Below are 20286 nucleotides of genomic sequence, written 5' to 3'. Positions count from 1 at the left end.
AGACTCTGTGTGTGTCAGACTCTGTGTGTGTCAGACCCTGTGTGTGTGTGTCAGACTCTGTGTGTGTGTGTCAGACCCTGTGTGTGTGTGTGTGTGTGTGTCAGACCCTGTGTGTGTCAGACCCTGTGTGTGTCAGACCCTGTGTGTCAGACCCTGTGTGTGTCAGACTCTGTGTGTGTGTCAGACCCTGTGTGTGTGTGTCAGACTCTGTGTGTGTCAGACCCTGTGTGTGTCAGACTCTGTGTGTGTGTCAGACCCTGTGTGTGTCCTGTGTGTGTCAGACTCTGTGTGTGTCAGACCCTGTGTGTGTGTGTGTCAGACTGTGTGTGTCAGTGTGTGTGTCAGACCCTGTGTGTGTCAGACTGTGTGTGTCAGACCCTGTGTGTGTCAGACCCTGTGTGTGTGTGTCAGACCCTGTGTGTGTCAGACTCTGTGTGTGTCAGACCCTGTGTGTGTGTGTCAGACTCTGTGTGTGTGTGTGTGTCAGACCCTGTGTGTGTCAGACTCTGTGTGTGTGTCAGACCCTGTGTGTGTGTGTCAGACTCTGTGTGTGTCAGACTCTGTGTGTGTCAGACCCTGTGTGTGTCAGACCCTGTGTGTGTGTGTCAGACTGTGTGTGTCAGACCTGTGTGTGTGTGTGTGTGTCAGACCCTGTGTGTGTGTGTGTCAGACCCTGTGTGTGTCAGACCCTGTGTGTGTGTGTGTGTGTGTCAGACCCTGTGTGTGTGTGTGTCAGACCCTGTGTGTGTCAGACCCTGTGTGTGTGTGTCAGACTGTGTGTGTCAGACCCTGTGTGTGTGTGTGTGTGTCAGACCCTGTGTGTGTCAGTCCCGTGGACTTTCACACAGATGTAAATATCGGGAGAAAAAATCATTTGTGGTTTTGATTTTTGGAGTTTTGTTTTAAAAATCCTGGAGACTGAGGCGGGAGTCAGGGGCAGGAGGAGGGGGAGGGAGGGGGGCAGGAGGAGGGGAGGGAGGAGGGGGGGGGGGGGGGCAGGAGGAGGCGGGGCAGGTGCAGGGGGGGAGGGAGGGGGGGGGCAGGAGGGGGGGTCAGATTTAAAGCTGAGTCTGTGGTTCAGTGGAGCAGAACGAAGAGAAAATGGAAACGAGAAAATGATGAACCAACCAACCCCCCCACCCCCATCATCATCATCATCATCATCATCATCACACAGGACTAAAACCTGCTCCAGACCTGGTCTAGACCTGGTTTAGTCCTGGTCTAGACCAGGACTAAACCAGGTCCTTGAGTCGCTCGTGGAGTTGGTTCGGGTTCGACATGTCGACTCATAAATGTTGTAAAAACACATTTTCGTCGTATTTTTCTGTTTTATTTGAACATTCTTTTTTGTGCATAGATCAGAAACGTCATGTTTTTACATTCAGTTTTTTTTTCCACATGATTCAAACTCAAAAACAAAAGACAAACATTTTTATTTTTTAATCATTAACACAAACTCCCAAACGAAAAGCTGAAGTTATTTTTTTGCAAACAAACATCAGAGGGACGAGCTGCAGCAGGTCAGAGGTTAAAACTCAAATCTACCAAGAAATAATTAAATAAAGAAGTTTAAAAAAAAAGAGAATTAACGTCACTGAGAGATTAAAGATCTGTGTACTGTTGGTTCTTTTGAATTTAAGAATGAAAAACAATAAAATGAGAACAGTTTGTTATTTAAATTTTCTGTTTTAGTGTCAAACTATTTATTTCCAGAATTTAATTTAAAGTTCTATTTTAATTCTGATATTTGATTCTCTCTGGTTTATGTGAAGTTCTGCTCCAGTGTCGACCGTGGATCTAGAATAAAAACTGTTTTTATTCTAGTTTCTCGCTGCTTCTTTCTAAGACGTGAAAATAAACGCGGCGTCGCTGTGAAAGAAGAAACACGTTTGTCCACGAAACTGCAGCGAGTTTTCAGGTTCGTCCTTCAGCAGCAAAACTTTTTCTGTTTTTTGATTGTATTTAGTTCTGGATTGTGTGGGAAATTAATGTGCTGATCATGCTAAATTCACCTAATATTATGGACTTTAGAATGACAGCAGGGTGGGAAACACACGTGTGATTATCTATAGGTTTACATAACATGTTTTTCTTGCATAAAGAACATGTTTTCTGGACCTTGAGATGCCACGAAGCAGCAAAACTGACATGTGTGGTCCCCGTGGCAGGTCCCACCCATGATAAGGTGCACTGGGTCAGCAGTATTGTTCATTTTCTTGCTGTATTTGCTGAATCAACAAGTTAATGTTTTGTCAAGATGTAGTATAAAGCTTCTGATTTTGAGTTGGGGAGTTGAGGCGTTGTTCCGGGGTGACAGTTGTACTTGGTAATCAACTTGAATCTCACTCAATGGAAAATGATGAAATAAAGTGGCCTGTTCTCTCGGATTCTCTCGTGCTTCTTTTTAGGACACGCATGGAACCTTCCGAAAAAACCCACAATTGAAATTCAAAAGAACCAATGGTGCATGGACCTGTATCGTCTTCTAATGTTCTAATGTTCTAATGTTCCTCCTCACAAACATCTGCAGACGCGTCACAAACCAGGAAGATGTTTGGAAACGTTTCCCACAGAGTTTTAATCCATGTATCATGAATCTCAGACTCTGGTCCTGGTGCGGTTCACACGGGGAAACATCCTGTGAAAAAGTGATCATCAAAGCTCCATGTTTGTTTTCCCAGTGGGACGTGTCTGTTGACAAAGTCGATCTTCTCAAGTCTTTTGAACCATTTCACTTTTGTTTCTGGTTCTGATATTGTCATATTTTAGTTTGGGGATTCAGACATCGTCATTGTTGTGGTTGTTGGATCCAAACAGTGGAAAACGACTCAAGAAATTAGTTTGTGAACTTCATAAATGCAAAAGTGAATCAGATGTGTGTGACTCAAACCTCCGTTCAAACTGTTTTTCTTCCCAACGGAATTGAAAAATAGTGAAAGGTGAAGGTGATGGGCAGGATTGATCCACAGGAAGAACCAAAAAGGAAACATTTGTCTGTAAGAAATCATCCTGAGTTTACAGAGAACATTTTGTATGTGGAGCCACGACAAAACAAAATCCTGATCCTTTGTTCAACCTCGGTTATGAATTGAAAAGACAACACAACTGAGCAAAAGTCTCCACTTGTTCTTGTGGTTTCACCAAAAACACCTTCCACTGGTCTTTGCAGTGGAAGGTGTTTCTTGGTGAACAGTTGGAACAAGAAACTTTCACTTTCTGTTTGACCTTTTAAATTCATAATCGAGGTTAAACAAAGGATCAGGATTTTGTTTTGTCGTGGCTCCACAGACAAAATGTTCTCTGTAAACTCGGGAGGATTTCTTAGTCGGACAAATGTTTCCTTTTTGGTTCTTCCTGTGGATCAGTCCTGCCCTTCAGGTGTTCGTGTGTCTGATCAGCACATAACACCTGAGTCCAGATCGAGTCCACAGTCACGTGATCGGCGCTGATTTCTGATCATGTGATCAGATCAGGACAATCCTTGTTTAAACTAATTGTTGGTTTAATAAAAACACAAATGTTTTTTGCATTTTGTTCCCAAACTGAACCGAAAATGAACCGAACTGTGTTTTTTGTACCTTTACAACATTTTTCCTACATTTTGTCAGACGTACGACTGCAAACAGAACCTAAAGGAAGTTTTATCGCAGGTTTCCAAACGTCTTCCTGGTTTGTGACGTGAAAAGAGTCTGATCCAGGTCGGAAATGATCCAAATGATTCTGGACTCTTCAGTGTAAAAGTGCAGGTTTGTGAGTTAAACATGATGAAATAAAAACTCCAGTGGATCTGTTTGTGACGAGGAAACGACATTATGACAGAGCAGAGCAGCAGAGGATTATGGGACATTTAACAGAAAAACAAAAATAAATCAAAGTTTGTGTTTGAGTCGTTTTTACAGCAGCAGAACGACACCGGTGAGAACTTTGGGTCTGAGTGAAAAGGCGTCTCGTTTACAGTCCGAGGAGAGAAGAAGATCAGCGACAATCGAAAAGGTAAAGAAGATTATTGGAGGGTTAAAGCTGCACGGTGTAACTTTTCTGGTCTTCGTGGAGATGTTGTTCTTCCCCAGAATGTTCCAAAGTTAAACATGTTCATCTCGTATTTGAGGTATTTCTCAAAAACACAGAAAAACACACTTCTGTTTCTGTTTCTGTGACTGTGGTCGTGTCTCCACAGATCTGACCCGTAACCTTTTCTACATTCAGATTTCAAGTTTTTTTTAACATGAACACGATCCTTTTGTGTGAAACGTTAAAACTCTTAAAATGTCGCGTGTTTAAACTCGAGTCCAACAGGAGGTGAGTGAGTTGTTTTAGTTTGTGAATGTGTTAAAGTTACAGACTTCTGCTCTTCTCTCCTCCAACAGGAAGTGATCACGGGCGCGTTTGGGCTCCACAGACTCTGGCTCCAGGTCAGTTTGGGTGGAAGAGTGTGGCCTGTCGCTCTGTACCTGCCGGAGTCTCAGGTTTTACCACTTTTTAGTATCACTGTTCTGACACGTCTTTTTTTTATTTCATTTTTTTGTAGAGTCGTGACAGTCGCGTCTCTCGCTGTTTGTTCTTCGATGTTCGTCTCAACACGTTCAGGTCCAGTGTGTGAGTTTGGTTCTGTGGCAGCATCGTGTCACTGAGCTGCTGCACTGGACCTGACTGGTTATTTATTTATTTAGATGAAATGTTGTGACGGGTGTTTTTAAGCTGAACCGTTTCAGTTCAGGACTTTGGGTTTGGTTCAGTCTGAGCTCGAGTGACGTCAGTTTATGTGTTTCCCACAGTCTGTAGAAAGAACTGTTCTATGTGAGTCAGACTCAGCGTCAGAAGAGCCTCTGGTCAGAAGAGCCTCTGGTCAGAAGAGCCTCTGGTCAGAAGAGCCTCTGGTCAGAAGAGCCTCTGGTCAGAAAGTCCATGTTCAGGTCGTGTTACAAATTGTTACAAATTAAATTGTATTTCAAGTTTTAAATATTTTAAAAAGTAAATATTAAAAGTAATAAATATATTAAACCCTTAAAATGCAGCAAAAATGTTTGAGGAAATAATGATTTGGGTGGAAATGTCGTCTTAAGTGGAACAGGGTGAATAATTGTCTGATTTTCAGGCAACAACTTGGAAAATGTTCAGTAATTCGAGCTCTACAACCTTCAGTTCAATTTGATTTTAAATCTTTTTCTTTTAATAAAACATTGGTGGTTTGTAAACCAACAAATGAAGTCACGTTGGTCTTAGCCGATGCTGTTATTCATGATTATGTGTTTTCCTGTCAATATCTCTAAAATGTTGATGTTGCAGCCATTTTGAATTGGTAAACATCCAAAAGTTTATTCATTCTTCCCTGATCCAGGGATTTTTCCCTGTTGTTTTCATCAAATAAACATTCAACTGTTCAAGAGAAATGTTACTGACAAACAAGAGAAGAAGGAAGGATTTTCTGACTAGTGGGCCATCTGACTAGTGGGCCTTCTGACTAGTGGGCCTTCTGACTAGTGGGCCTTCTGACTGACTAGTGGGCTGACTACTGCCTTCTGACTAGTGGGCCTTCTGACTAGTGGGCCTTCTGACTAGTGGGCCTTCTGACTAGTGGGCCTTCTGACTAGTGGGCCTTCTGACTAGTGGGCCTTCTGACTAGTGGGCCTTCTGACTAGTGGGCCATCTGACTAGTGGGCCTTCTGACTAGTGGGCCATCTGACTAGTGGGCCTTCTGACTAGTGGGCCTTCTGACTAGTGGGCCTTCTGACTAGTGGGCCTTCTGACTAGTGGGCCTTCTGACTAGTGGGCCATCTGACTAGTGGGCCTTCTGACTAGTGGGCCATCTGACTAGTGGGCCTTCTGACTAGTGGGCCATCTGACTAGTGGGCCTTCTGATTAAAGGACCTTCTGATGATTAGGGTGTAACCTGTGAGTGTTTGTCTCCACAGTCGCAGTCGTTCACGTGAGGCTCCTGATGTTCACGTCACAGGAGAGAATCTGGGTCAGACTCTGTGTCATGAACACGATTTTTCTGATGAACAAAAAAAGCGAAAAAAATTCAGGATCATGTGTCGCAGGTTCATACAAACATTTAAAGACCAAAACATCGAGGCCACAGCAGCAGGAAGAGAGAGACGAGCCACAAGAGCCAAATGTGAGTCACAGGAGCCAGAAGAGCCTCCTGGAGAACTTCCTGTTGGGAAGACGACGGTGACAGAGTTCGATCTGAACACTGAGACACACGGACGATGGTGTTTCCAGTCGTCTACACGTGCAGCTCCACAGAGACTCGACTCTTTAATATTCAGAGGAGCTCGTCCGTGATTGGTTCAGTGTTTCCTGCAGTTTTAGAGTCAGAGCGACGCCGCAACAACAACAACAACAACAACAACAACAACAACAACAACAACTGACCCCGACTAGACTCCGCCCCCTGAACCACGAGAATCTAAAAATCTACCGTCGTCGCACCTTCCACCTCTTACTGTTCACACGGAATTCATTTTTTATAATATTTCAAACATTTGCTGCTGATTTGAGAATTTTTGATTGAACTTATCAGTTTTACCGAGCAGCACTTTGACTTTATTTTATTGCTTTTATTTGCATAATGTTGGTTTAATAAAAAGCACAAACAGTTTTGCTTTTTTTTTTTTCACTGCGCTGAAAATGAACCGAACCCTGACCACAAAACCGAGGAACGTTTTACAGAACCGTGATGTTTGTACCGTTACACCTCGAATAAATGTTGTTTTTTGCAGAGACTCGACCAAACGAGTGAAGCACAAAAGGCCCGTGAAGCGTCTGGTTTAGACGTTTCTCCAAAGGCCTGGGCACGTTTCCCACGACTCAGTGACGACATCTTTCTGTCTGTCTGATCTTCTGTGGACTGATCCTCTCCTGAGCTCCAAACAGTCTGCTCCACCTCATGACATCATCAGGGGGTTGTGCAGAAGGAGCTCCTCTGTGTTTTTAAAGTCCGTCCATCAGCTGAGCTCAGACTTTCTGTTGTTTTAAACGTGAGTGAAAGTGCTTCACTCCTCAGCGCTCGCAGACAGAGTCCTTGCGCCCTCTGCTGGCACAAACATTCAAAACATAAGGCCACAAAAAAAAACACGCCTGATTTTAAAGCTGCACCGTGTCACTTTTCGGTGGAGGTTTGTCTTCTGCATAGAGATGCTCTGCTCTCCCCGCGATGTTCCACAGCGCGACATTAAACCTGTTTATCTCCACGGAGACGACCCCCGACTGTTACGAGTCGGATCTGTGGGAAAGGAGAACGAGTTTCACAAGTTACTTTAAAGTCAGATCAGTTTAATGCCAAACTGTGGAACATTTCAGGCAAAGCATCAGGATCTTTATCGATACTTTGCAGCCGATGTCGTCATCGTTCTCTGGAGGTGTGACGCTAACTGGAGGCACTGCTCTGTCTGAGGCTCTGGAACTCGAGTCGGACCATAAAGACCAGACTGACCTGAGCTCCAACAACAAACACGTCCTTCTAAAGAACACGACGATCAACTCGAGGTTCTGAAACACAAACTGGGGCGAGTTCTGAGACGTTCTCTCCCTCAGGGTTCAGAGGGTTGTCGCTCTGGTGAGTCTGTCCCAAATGTGTGATCTGCCTTTATTCGGTTAAATAATGGAACCAAGAATTGAGAAGGTCACGCAGCCACGGGTCAGAATCCTCTGGATGTGAACAGCTCCACAAGAAACGAACTCAACAAAAGAACATGAACTCAAAGCTGATCTCAGCAGAACACAACGTTTGACTGATGCTGTTGTGTTATTTTTTGTGTCTAGTAGCTTCACACTACAGGAATTTTCAGTCTTAAACCATTTTTAAACCTGCAACAAAAAGTTCACACCACAGACGTCTGAGGAGGTAGTATCGCTGAAATAAGCCACGGAAATGTTTTTATATAAATGATCTAAAAAGGTCTTGAAGAAACCTGTAGGAGCCTGTATTTATCGGTTCTCGTTACTTCATGTTTACGACACGAAGCTCAACACACGATTAAGACAAAACTCGATCCCAAAAACAGTCGCACGAGTGAAAATCGTCTCAAATGGCCAAAAATCGCACAGTGTTTACCAGACTTAATGTTTTGACCGTGTTTGCTGATGTGTGCATCGTGTCTCCACGGTAACAGCTGAACATTCAACCATAAACATACGTGCAGTACACCCCCAGTGTGACGTCGCTGCAAAGTATCAATAGCACGATCTTCGTAAGTCCACCGAAGCTCCGCAGTGCAGCTTTAAGTTCAGTGTGAAACCCGTGAGGAGTCTGGACTTTGGGAGTAAGAACGTTTGACTGAGTAATTCTGTTTCACTTCCTCCTGTTTTTAATTGGCCTGAATCTAAACGAACCGAGTGGACGCTCCAGGTCTTTGTGACTTGGAGTCGCCGAGTTCTCTGGGCGAGTTTCCTCCAGTTGCACCAGTTTCACCCTAAAATTAGAACCATTTCACCAAGACGAGAGACAGAACGGTACAGGTTTTTTCATGGACGATGTCGATGTCAACGGTTCAGAATTCAAATCAACTGATGTGCGTTTTATTTTTGGGTCGATATATACGCCTGATTTTGATTTCCCAAATATGCACAGATTTCTCTAGTCTGATTCATGAGCTGGTTTCACTTGGTGGAAACCGTGTGACCTGCAGCATTAGGATTCGTTCACTCGACAGGAGACGGGACTTTTTTTATTGAACCAGTTGCTGCTGTTTGGTCGTGACGTTTGTAAAGCTCCAAATCCTGTAGGAAGAAGAACAAGAACGACTTTGCCCGAGATCAAATTCAACAAACATTCTCTTTGTTCAGGTTTAAATCCTCGGGATCTGGGGAATCGTCGCCAACACTGAATGTCTGTCTCTTCTCTGACTGACCGCTGCACGTCTACAACTTCTGGGCTCTTCAAATCGTCTCATGTTTTCTGATTTCTGGAGAAGCTGGAGAGAAATGAAACTGAGCAGAGGCACTAGGTGGCGCCAGACTGGATACAGATTTCTATCCTAAGCACATAAATATTTCTGAAAGCTTTTGTACTGCATAACAAATGACATTGCACATTTCAGAACCGCGTGTTTTTGCTTCGCTGTTTTTCGTCTCAGAACGTCTCACATTCTTCAAACGTTTGTCAAACTGTTTGTCAGACGTTGGTCAGACGTTGGTCAGACGCTGGTCAGACGTTGGTCAGACGTCAGACGTTGGTCAGACGTTGGTCAGACGCTGGTCAGACGTTGGTCAGACATACTCCTGGAGGCTGTAACTGTCCTTCACTTCCTTCTGCTCCGGCTGCTCCTTCACTTCTTTGGCGTTTTCCCGGTGTTCCACGTCTTCCTGAATCCTCACCGCTTTGGCGCACTCGGTCTGCGTTCCTCGGATACTCACGATTTTCCTTTCGCCGTTGGGACGGGTCGTCGTGTTCTTGGGGCACGACAGGCAGAAGATGACCCCGGACGCCAACAGGAACCCCGCCGACACGAAGGTCAGGCAGAGCGCGCCGCCCGGCTGGTACCTGCTGCTCTCGGGAACCTCCGCGGTCAGAAACGCCGTGATGATCTCGTTGGTGAACCACGACGCCGGGACGAGGCACGAGACGGACGACAGGACGAAGCACGCGCCGGCCGCCATCGCCGTGTGGGCTTTGGCGCGTCGACTCCCGCCCCAGCGCGTGCACTTCAGCCCCAGCGACGCCAAGCACAGCCCCAGCCCCGTCACCAGCGCCGACAGCACCATGGCGATCCGCGTGAGCTGGAGGTACGCGGGGAGGCTCAGCATGCTAGTCTTGACGGTGCAGCTGAAGACGCCGGAGCTGTAGAAGTTGCAGTCCATCCACAGACCCTGCATGTGCGAGATCGGCGTCATCAGGCTCGTCCAGCCCGTCACCGACACCTTCCAGTTCGGCAGCACCGTCGCCACGGTGACGCCCACCAAACCCAGCAAGGCCAGGGCGAAGGCGAGGATCTGGACCGCCGTCGAGAGCATGGCCCCGGCGAGACGGGCGAGACGGGCGAGAGGGGCGGGGCCAAGACCTGCCAATCAGAAGAGAGAGAAACGTAAGAGATAAAAACCAAAACTAAAACTAAATGTTGCCCAGGTATTTTTCTGTCTCTGGTTCATCTGTACTTTATATTTTGGCCACGTTGTTCTCAACTACCGCGAGACTTTGAATAAGTGCGTCAAGTTCTTTAAACATGACCGCGCTCCTGTTCAGTCGTGTGTCGTGTTGGGGCTGGGTGTGACTGAGCTGCTGCAGGTAGATGATTATTGCTGTTAGAACTCACGCTTTTCACTCTAAAAGTATGTTCAAGTAACTGTTGTGACATCAGCCTCTGTAGAAGTGCTGTCGGGAGCCTGAGGGTTTAACTAAGAGGAACTGGTGAGTGTGAACTTTGTTTGTTGTTGTTCGAGCTAATGCTAATGCTAATGCTAATGTTTTAGGTGTAGTAGTTCACATTCCATTTGTTTCTGATTAAAAACTGAGCTGCTCAGTACTAAGATACACTTAACTAAATATGAAATCATGTAAATCTTTCATCTTTGGTACATTTTAAAGTTAAACACTATTAAAATAATCAATACATTTAGGTATTACAAAGCACTTTTTAACATTTTTTTATGGGGAAGTTGTGATACTTTAATGACAGTTTAGTTGTATTATTATACTAAATTTCATCTGCAAAATTACAGTCTGAATTTGAGTTTTTTCTGTTGTTTTTCATATAAAGCAGGACTGAAGTATAGGTGCAGTTGTTAGATTTGACATTTGTTCAGGCCATTTGACTCAGACTGAGGCCTCCTGTGTCACTATATACTTAAGGCTAAAACTGTCCCACAGAGGTTAACAAACATCCAACTCAATCCGTACTAAACAAAAACTTTAATCCAGAATGAAAAAAATCATGAACAGAGCGTCAAACATGGAAATCCAGCCCCTCATCCCAATGTCCTTCCTCCACTGTTTTCCAAACGTTAGTAAGTTAACAAAGTCAGCTCTTCTGGCTAAACAATACTGTATGAAGAACAGGAGTAATGCAGCGTGACATCACCACAGCACTCAGCTCCAAATAAAGCTCATTGAGGCTAGCAGTTAAAGGTCACTTTTGGAGCCATGGTCCATATTAGGAATAGGAATTTTTTTATGAACAAAATGGCAAAATAAAGACAGCAGGCTCATGTAGAGCAGGTTAATATGAACATTTAAGACCAAAATGAAGAGATTCTCTGCAGCAATTACAGAGAGAGGGACGACGTATTTTCAATACAAAGTGAACTGGAAAATGAACTGAACTAAACTGGAGTCAGTGGAGCTGAAGAGAGCCTGTGCTCACTACCTGTTTTGAAACTTGATTTTAATTATTTCCCTGTATACAAAATATTTCACATCCCTCCATGTTCGAGCACCCAGACTTGCAGACTCTTTCTCAAGACACATCCTGCAGTCATTTTCGCCCGGCACCTTCCTCAGTGCCATGAACTTGCCCATCTGTCGTCTCACTGCATTTTTCTCAGTTTCAGTCCAAGGTCTTAGCAGGTTTACTGATCGGCACATCTACAGCATCTGTAAATAAAAAACAAAGACATCATTATTAGCTGCAATAATTATAAATGAAGCGTTTAAACATCTGATATCTCTCTTCCACATGAAGTAAACTTGTACTACACAAGTTGTTTTACGCATCCAGTGGTGGAATGTAACGAAGTACAAGTAGTTAAGTACTGCAGTAAAGTACTGTATAAAAGGTGCATTTTCTGTTGGAGGCTCCTTCAAACACTTGTCTCCGTGGAGATGTTATTGCTTTGTCTGGAATGTTTCTCAGTATTGCATTAAACCTTTCTATCGTCATGGAGGCCAAACCAGACCAAGTTACAGGTCAGATCTGTGGAGAGGCGACCCCACTCACAGTCACAATGTCTGTTTATCAAGGGATTTTTGATCTATAAAACCACCTGTAATTGAATAAATGTAAAGTGGAGCTGTGTAATGTCACACTGTGGAACATTCCAGGCAGAGCAATGACGTCTCCATAGAAACAGACAGGTAACGAACCCCCAAACCAAAGTTACACAATGGACCTTTAAGTAAAAATTTTAGGTATCTGTGCTTAAATTTTTAAAGTTTAGACATGCACTTTCTACTTCACTACACACAACAGTAGATAAGTACATTTTTAATGTACTTTACGTAACGTAACGTATTTAGTATTTATTTAGTTTTACTTGAGTATTTTTTTTTTGCTCTGGTATCGGTACCTTTAGTAGCGTGTGGTGACTTTTATGGGTAGGCAAGGAAACTTGGGATGGACATTAATATTTGATAACACTTTTTATACATAATACAATGCAAATGAATATATTTATTTTACTAACATCAGTTGCACGAAACTGCCATTTTGGAGTCAAATTTTTAAGACCAAGAGCTAAATATGTGTATTAATATTTGTATATAATAGAGTATTTGACACCCTGTTTATACAAACAGAGCTATTTGTTTCTACTCCAACACTTTATAACAACCATCCTGAAGGCTCAGATGGATAAATAAAGCATCAAGAAACCACATGAGTGACATATGATAACTACACATAATGTGTAATGCACTTACTGCACAAAATGTACATTCTGAAGCGAAGCAGGTCCAGAACAAAAACATGTTTCACCACACATGTGTAATAGTGCTGTTATTCCACTGACACTGTCGCTCCTTCATAAACACAGACAAGGAAGAATCCTGGCTGCAACAGCTGCTCACTTCACTGCTCCATTTGACACAAAATAACCCTGATACTTGCTCACAGTTTCATTAAATGTCGGCCTGTATTTCTAACTAACATCTCATCGTTACAGACACTAACCCTAGCGCTGCTTTTGTCGTCTCCTGCACACGCGCACTCACATGAAGTCGCTGCGCATTCTGCTTCCCATGGATGATGATATAGGTTTATTTTCAGCGCTGTTTGAGCCAGCTGTTGTCCTCAGTGCGCACAACCAACTGATCTCTGTGGCTGTCAGAGCGCATGTAGAAAGCTGTGCTCTCAACATGTGTCTCCAGGCCTCCGCAGAAGGCCAAAACAACACAAGTTAATGGTTTTTGCTGTTTGCTCAGTGGCCAGAGGAGTGTACTTAAGGACACCGCCACTACAACCATGTTTCACACAGACAGAAGTGAAGCAAAAACTTGATTATTTGGATCTAATTCAAAACTATTTAATTATACTTTTGACACACGATGATTTTAGATTTTGTTGAGCGACCACTGCTTGCCTTGATTCCCCTGACCGCACGCTACTGACTTTTATTTAATAAAATGTAGTACTTCTTCAACCATTATAAGCATCCATCCTTCCTTAAAACAACTCTGTGGACTCAGTGGACACATAGACAGTGCACTACCATCATCGGCACCACAGTCATAATCACACTCGTCTTTAGGAAATCTACCTACTCTTACCATCACTGCATGGTCTTTGACTTGCAGTCTTCTTTTGATTTTTCACAGAGGATTTGGTGGCAGTTCTGTGTCTGTCCTCTCCATCCTCCTCATCTGAAACAGACAGATATTAGATCAGCGAAAGTTCTCAGCACTGAGGACTTCTCTGAACTCACCACAATCATCACTGTCTCGTTTTCGTTTAACTGCAGTCTTCTTTGGCCTCTTAAAGGCACTTTTGGTGTTCATGCTCAGCTTCTTTTCGTCTAAGAAAGAACACATCTGTGGTCAAACGTCAGTCAGTCACCCCTGATGAGTGAACTGTGCAGGATCACAAATATTACAAAGACCTTTAATGCTCTTATCAATCTCCTTGGCCGCCAGCACAAACCGCCCTAGCTCCCTCAGTTTTTATGCAATATATCTGTGTTGAGACTGTTCACGGCCCTTTTTGGCAAATAATGCATCTCCATATGTGCAAATCATCTTATCATCTCTAATGTGGGAAGTCACATGATCTTGCTGCATAGAATGAATAATCTTTTGCACTGCCTCTGATGATTCTGTAATTGGAATGAGTTGGGAAGAGGATTTTTGGACTCTTACTCTTTTACGCTTATCTCTTTGATCTTTTCGTTCTCTGCAAGTCTTTTCATGTCTCCAGAGTTCAGTCCTAACAAACATTGCATAACAGTGTTGACATGGTAGGTAGTTCTTCACATCTACTGTCTTTGTGGGTCGTCTCCATGGTACTATCTCCCCACTTCCTTCTTCTAACACTCTAAGATTATGCTGCCAATCTCCCTTATTTTGAAGAACTTCCAAAAGTGTTCCTTTCCTTAGAGCAGGATGGAAAGCTAAAAGCATGGGCAACATCTTTTTCAGCACATGTTTTCTTTCAAGATGTCTACCTATTTTTAGATTTGCCTTTTTACAATATACACAATAATGCGCTTTGTCCCAGGCCCTAGTCCCACCCTTGTTGTTGCTCATTTTAATTGTAATTTCTGGCATCTTTTCTTTTAATTTCTTACCTAGCCGGTGTGACTGCTCTGTGCCCTTTTTGCTCCTGGCCCCTGACTGTTTGGAGTCCTTATTGCTCTTCGCTCCTATGATCTCAGTTTCTTTGGATGATGAATCACATTCATGTTTCTCTGGAACTCTTTGGCTGGCTAACTCGTTTGTTAGTAGCTCATCTTCAGTAGATGACGATGATGACGCTGCTGCTGGAGGATGGTATTCTTCATCTGATCCACTGTGACTGGATAATTCAGACTCATCTTCAGTGGGAGATGACGGTGATGGTAGGTGGTTGCCAGCAGAAAACAGTGTTTGATGTGGTGATGAGGGGGAACAGTCTTTGGGTTCATCAGGGGAAAGCTCTTTAATATGTTCCCCTGTTGAATGTTCGATGTTAGCCTAAACAGCAGGGCAGGGGAAGAAAAAACACAGATATTACATGATGAATTAGAAATGAACTTATACTGATCCAAAATGTCTTTATGTCCATACAATTAAAAAGTAAAATACTTAAAACAAACCATGGTAAAGACTTAACCTGGAAGTACAACCTTGTTGTCATGGTAACAGAGCATCCAATTAGCGCTTTTGGTGCAACAGTTGGTTCAAGTGTAAATGGATTAAAAGAGAGAGGCTCCAGCTGATTCATAATAAATATGATCATGTAGGTGTTAGTGATGGGCATTTGATTAAATTTTCTTAATCAACTGTTGGGAGAATTAACAATAAATTTTTGATTAATCATTAATGTTTTTATATTAAAAGTATCATTATTATTACTATTACTAATCTGCAGAAATAAACTCAATTTAAAAAAAACATATAAACCATAATCACTCTAGAGCCACATCAGCCCGTTTGACATTATAATGTGTTTAATGCAGATTTGTGCAGGGGGGGGGGGGGGGGGGGGGCACCTCTTGTGTCACTGACGTGGATTCAGCTTCTTTTGGACTAAAAGACACGACTCAGTGGATTATGTGTAGAGCCCGACCGATATGGATTTTGTTGTGGCCGATATGATACCGATATAATGATCGTTGGAGCTGCCGATATAATCACCGATATATTTAGTGATGTAAAAATTCACTGTAAATCTTGAATTATTTTAAAAAAACTTAGGTTTGGCTCTTGTGGATTTTAAACTGGGTTTATTTAGGAAACATTTATTGTTATTCTGCCTCTTTACATGAAATGTCATAGGACTAAAGCAGGTCTAAGGCAGGTCTAAAGCAGGACTAAACCAGAACTGAACCAGCACTGAAAAAGCACTAAACCAGGACTATAACAGATCTAAACTATGTGCAAAACAGAACTAAACCAGAATTTAACCAGGACTGAGTGTCGGGACTCTGTCTCTGTGTCTCTCCCTCTCTCGACCCCAAGATTAGTCCTGGTTAATTTATTTTATGCTGAATATATTTTTTCAAGGTTTTTTTTACACTATGCACACGCAGAGTTTGGAAAGTTTCGTTTTTAGCCGCTGCCGCTGTCAAACTCCCACGAGTCTGCACACGGCATGAAGAGAAAAAAGTGAGAGAAAGAGAAAACACAGCTCCCAATAAGGATCAGGCTCCCGTCGTTCGCTTCAAAGAGCCGGATCTAAGAGCCGCTTCGTTCGCGAACGACCCATCACTGCTAGCGAGTAAATAAACAATCGCTATTAGCCTTTAGCCGTAAATGCTGCGCGCCGCGGTAATTAATTATATGCGCAAATTTCATCATTCATACGTCTATTCACAGCTCATTTACATATCAATGCTGGTCCAGTAACAAATATATGGCCAATATAGTCACTTTACAATAGACCAATAGAAAACAGCCTGTTTATGTGTGGGAGCTACAGCAGCTAATCGCTAACCAAAAACTTGCTTCAAAGTCGACATATTTCCAACACTCACCGCTCACACAGGCTCCTCCCACATCACAAGTCTGAACTAATAAATGTGCTTTTAATCCAGACTGAAACCGATTGTCTGTAAAAAGAAAATAATCCCAGTGTTTGGATCTGAGTCTGCAGGTGTAAACAAACACACGTGACTCTCACACAGACAAATGACTCCGCAGATAAATACTGATGTGGAGTCACATATTGAGGACATTTATCTGACTGTAAATTGGATTAAATGAACAGAATGTAGAGAGTCTAAGCTTTATAACGAGGTGTAACATGCCCACGTGAAATATCGGCCCCTATCAGCAAGTATATCGGCCGATAGCCAATATGCTTCCAGGTGCTCAATTCGGCCGATAATATCGGCCAACCGATATATCGGTTGGGCTCTAATTATGTGTGTTGTTTTTGTGACAGAAGAGGTGCTGATGATGGTGAGTCTGTTTTGTGTGTGTGTTGTATAGGAGATAGTTCATGTTTTAGTTTTTCAGCGTCACATGAGTGCAGGTCATACAAGTGCAGATTGTACGTGTACAGGTTTAGCGCACGTACTATCGTTTACAATCGTTCACAATTTACAGTCATTTTACTCGTGTGGTCACTTTATGTTGGTCACTTTATTTATGTCGCTACTGTTGTGGTGAAAAGACAGGAAAGTGTTTGTCTTTTGGACGCATGTGACTCAACTTTATGTTGCAGTAACCGGGACACTGCGTTTACATGTCACAGTCTCCCGGTTACTATTGGAATAAACCAGCTACAGTTTCCCAGTTTCTAATAACCGCAACACTGAAACCGGGTTACTGCGTTTACATGCACCATCAAGAAACCAGCATATGCCAGTCACATGTGCACACACTAGAGTCACTTTATACTAGAACAATATAACTGTTTATGTGGAGTTAGAGCAGCTAAGAGCTAAATAACGAGAAACAACCAAAAGTAGCTTCAAAACACATTTACAACACACAGCCTCACACAGACTCCTCAGATCTTATCTTCACTTACAAGTAAAGTATTCTTTTAATCCTGACGCAAAACAATCGAAGGGGCTGAATGTGCGTTTGCTTTTGGACCACCAACCGACGGGAGTGACAGGTGTGCACCTGACAGAGGTGGTAGGCGCCCAGCAGCAGCAGCTAAAGACACGCTCATGGTAAAGACACGCCCATGTTAAAGACACGCCCATGTTAAAGACACGCCCATGTTAAAGACACGCCCATGTTAAAGACACGCCCGTGTTAAAGACACGCCCGCGCTAAAGACACGCCCGCGTTAAAGACACGCCCATGTTAAAGACACGCCCCGTTAAAGACACGCCCATGTAAAAAACGCCGACACGTTTAAAGACACCCCATGTTAAGACACGCCCGTGTTAAAGACACGCCCGTGTTAAAGACACGCCCGTGCTAAGACACACCCCGCGCTAAAGACACCGGTAAAGACACGCGTGTAAAGACATAAAGACACGCCCATGTTAAAAAGACACGCCCACGCACAATGTAAAGACACGCCCATGTAAAGACAGGCCCGTGCTAAGACACGCCATGTTTAAAGACACGCCATTTAAAGACACGCCCATGTTAAAGACCACGCCCATGTTAAAGACACGCCCATGTAAAGACCACCATGTTTAAAGACACGCTCATGTAAAGACACGCCATGTAAAGACACGCAGACATGCATGTTAAAGACACGCTCATGGTAAAGACACGCTCATGGTAAAGACACGCATGTTCATGGTAAAGACACGTTAAAGACACGCATGTAAAGACACGCTCATGTAAAGACACGGCCCATGTTAAAGACACGCCCATGTAAAGACACGCCATGGACATCATGTAAAAAGACACGCCCATAAAGACACGCTCATGGTAAAGACACCGCTCATGGTAAAGACACGACACGCTCATGGTAAAGACACGACACGCCCCACTAAAGACACGCTCATGCGTAAAGACACGCTCATGGTAAAGACATAAGACACCCCCATGTAAAGACACGCCCGCCCATGGTAAAGACACCCCATGTAAAGACACGCCCATGTAAAGTAAAGACACGCCATAAAGACACGCCCCATGTTAAAGACACCATGTTAAAGCCCGTTAAAGACACGCCCCATAAAGGTTAAAGACACGCCCATGTTAAAGACACGCCCATGTTAAAGACACGCCCATGGTAAAGACACGCCCATGTTAAAGACACGCCATGTTAAAGACACGCCATGTTAAAGACCGCCCATGTAAAGGACAGACAAAGACACGCCCCATCAAAGACACGCGCGGACACGCCCGCGCTAAAGACACCCGCGCTAAAGACATGACGTTAAAGACACGCCCGTGGTAAAGACACGCCCGTGGTAAAGACACGGCCGCGCTAAAGACACGCCCACGCGCCTGTAAAGACACCGCGCTAAAGACACGCCTGTTAAGACACGCTCACGCCCGCGCTAAAGACACGCGCCTTTAAAGACACGCCCGCGCTAAAGCCGCGCCATAAAGACACGCGCGTTAAAGACAAAGTTAAAGACACGCCCGTGTTAAAGACACGCCCGCGGTAAAGACACGCCCGTGGTAAAGACACGCCCATGTAAAGACACTGCGCTAAAGACACGCCCGCCGCTAAAGACATAAAGACACGCCCCGCTAAAGACAAAAGACACCCGCGCTTTAAAGACACGCACGGCTAAAGACACGCTAAAGACACGCCCGTGGTAAAGACACGCCCGTGGTAAAGACACGCCCATGGTAAAGACACCCGCGCTAAAGACACGCACATGGTAAAGAAAGTAGCCGGACAGGGAACTAGCTTTCTCCGCGATATTAGCATTGTTGAATGTAGTTGTGGAATAACGCTCTTATTAATGTTGTATTAAACTGTAATGGTTTGATTGGTTCAGCTTCCTTGAGGTGACGTGTGACGTATGCACGCATTTTTTGGTAAAAAAAACAGATATATATGATTCAAGAAAGAGTGCAGTGTGATAATAAAAGGTTGAACTGAGAAATACACGCCCCGCTTTCTTTTCACCACGTTAAGTCTACGCGAGTCAGATACCCTTAACAGGTTATGGGCCCAGGGTTGAAGATAAGCGAGCGTGAGTAAAGTAAAAGTAAAGTTAAACGCGATGTATTACGCGATTAAGTTAAGAACTGAGGAGGAGAAGTTGGCGGGAAGAAAAGATGGCTAGCCGAGCAACCGGAGTTCCAGCACCGCAGCTTTTATTCGACGGGTCTGAGGAGAAATACGACCTTTGGGAAACGCGGTTCTTAAGTTGCCTACACATACTGAAACTAAAAGAGACAATTTTGAATGAGCCAGTCGAGGCAAACGACGAGGACAGACGGAAGAATGCTGACTGTTACGCTGAACTGGTACGACTAATTGATGACAAAAGCCTATCAGACATGAGGCTACTGATGATGGCAGAAAAGCCCTACAGATACTTAAAGAGCATTATGCGGGCAAAAGTAAGCCAAGAATCATAAATATGTACACAGCCTTAACAAAGCTACGGATGGAAGAAAACGAGACAGTTTCAGATTATTTAATAAGAGCAGAGAACATCATTACAGCATTAAGAGAAGCAGGAGAAACCATGAGTGATGGATTAATCGTAGCCATGGTGCTAGGCGGTCTACCAGACGGTTTCAAGCTGCTAGCCGTCCATGTGACACAAAATGAAGATAATGTTACGTTTGCAGACTTCAAAAGAAGACTACGTGTTTATGAAGAATCTGAAAAAATGAAAATGACAGAACCAAGTACAGATAACGTGATGAAGACACATGTAAGACAGAGCGGAGGCCAAAGCAAACCGAACAGTAACAGAAAAGATGGAGATGTAACCTTACGTGCTTCAAGTGTGGAATAAAGGGATACAGGGCACGAAAGTGTTACAGAAAAGTGTGGTGCAGTTATTTGTAAAAACACTACACACGCAGAATCACTCTGCAAGAAAAAGGGA

The 20286-nt window shown here is 43.7% G+C and overlaps 1 protein-coding gene across 1 annotated transcript in view; it reads right to left on the bottom strand.

The window, feature by feature from the left end:
* Positions 1-9216: 9216 nt before the first annotated feature.
* LOC110160822 (claudin-20-like) overlaps positions 9217-20286 on the bottom strand; it is a 12583-nt gene continuing 1513 nt past the window's right edge. The window contains exon 2 of the mRNA XM_055149722.1: positions 9217-10007. Within this exon, the coding sequence (XP_055005697.1) occupies positions 9217-9960 (744 nt within the window). The 5' untranslated portion in view covers positions 9961-10007. The remainder of the gene's footprint in view (positions 10008-20286) is intronic.

This window comes from Boleophthalmus pectinirostris, unplaced genomic scaffold (assembly GCF_026225935.1).
Source record: "Boleophthalmus pectinirostris isolate CB_2022bp ecotype Guang Dong unplaced genomic scaffold, ASM2622593v1 HiC_scaffold_13, whole genome shotgun sequence".
NCBI classification, from domain to species: domain Eukaryota; kingdom Metazoa; phylum Chordata; class Actinopteri; order Gobiiformes; family Gobiidae; genus Boleophthalmus; species Boleophthalmus pectinirostris.
This window is presented reverse-complemented; position numbering and strand designations above follow the sequence as displayed.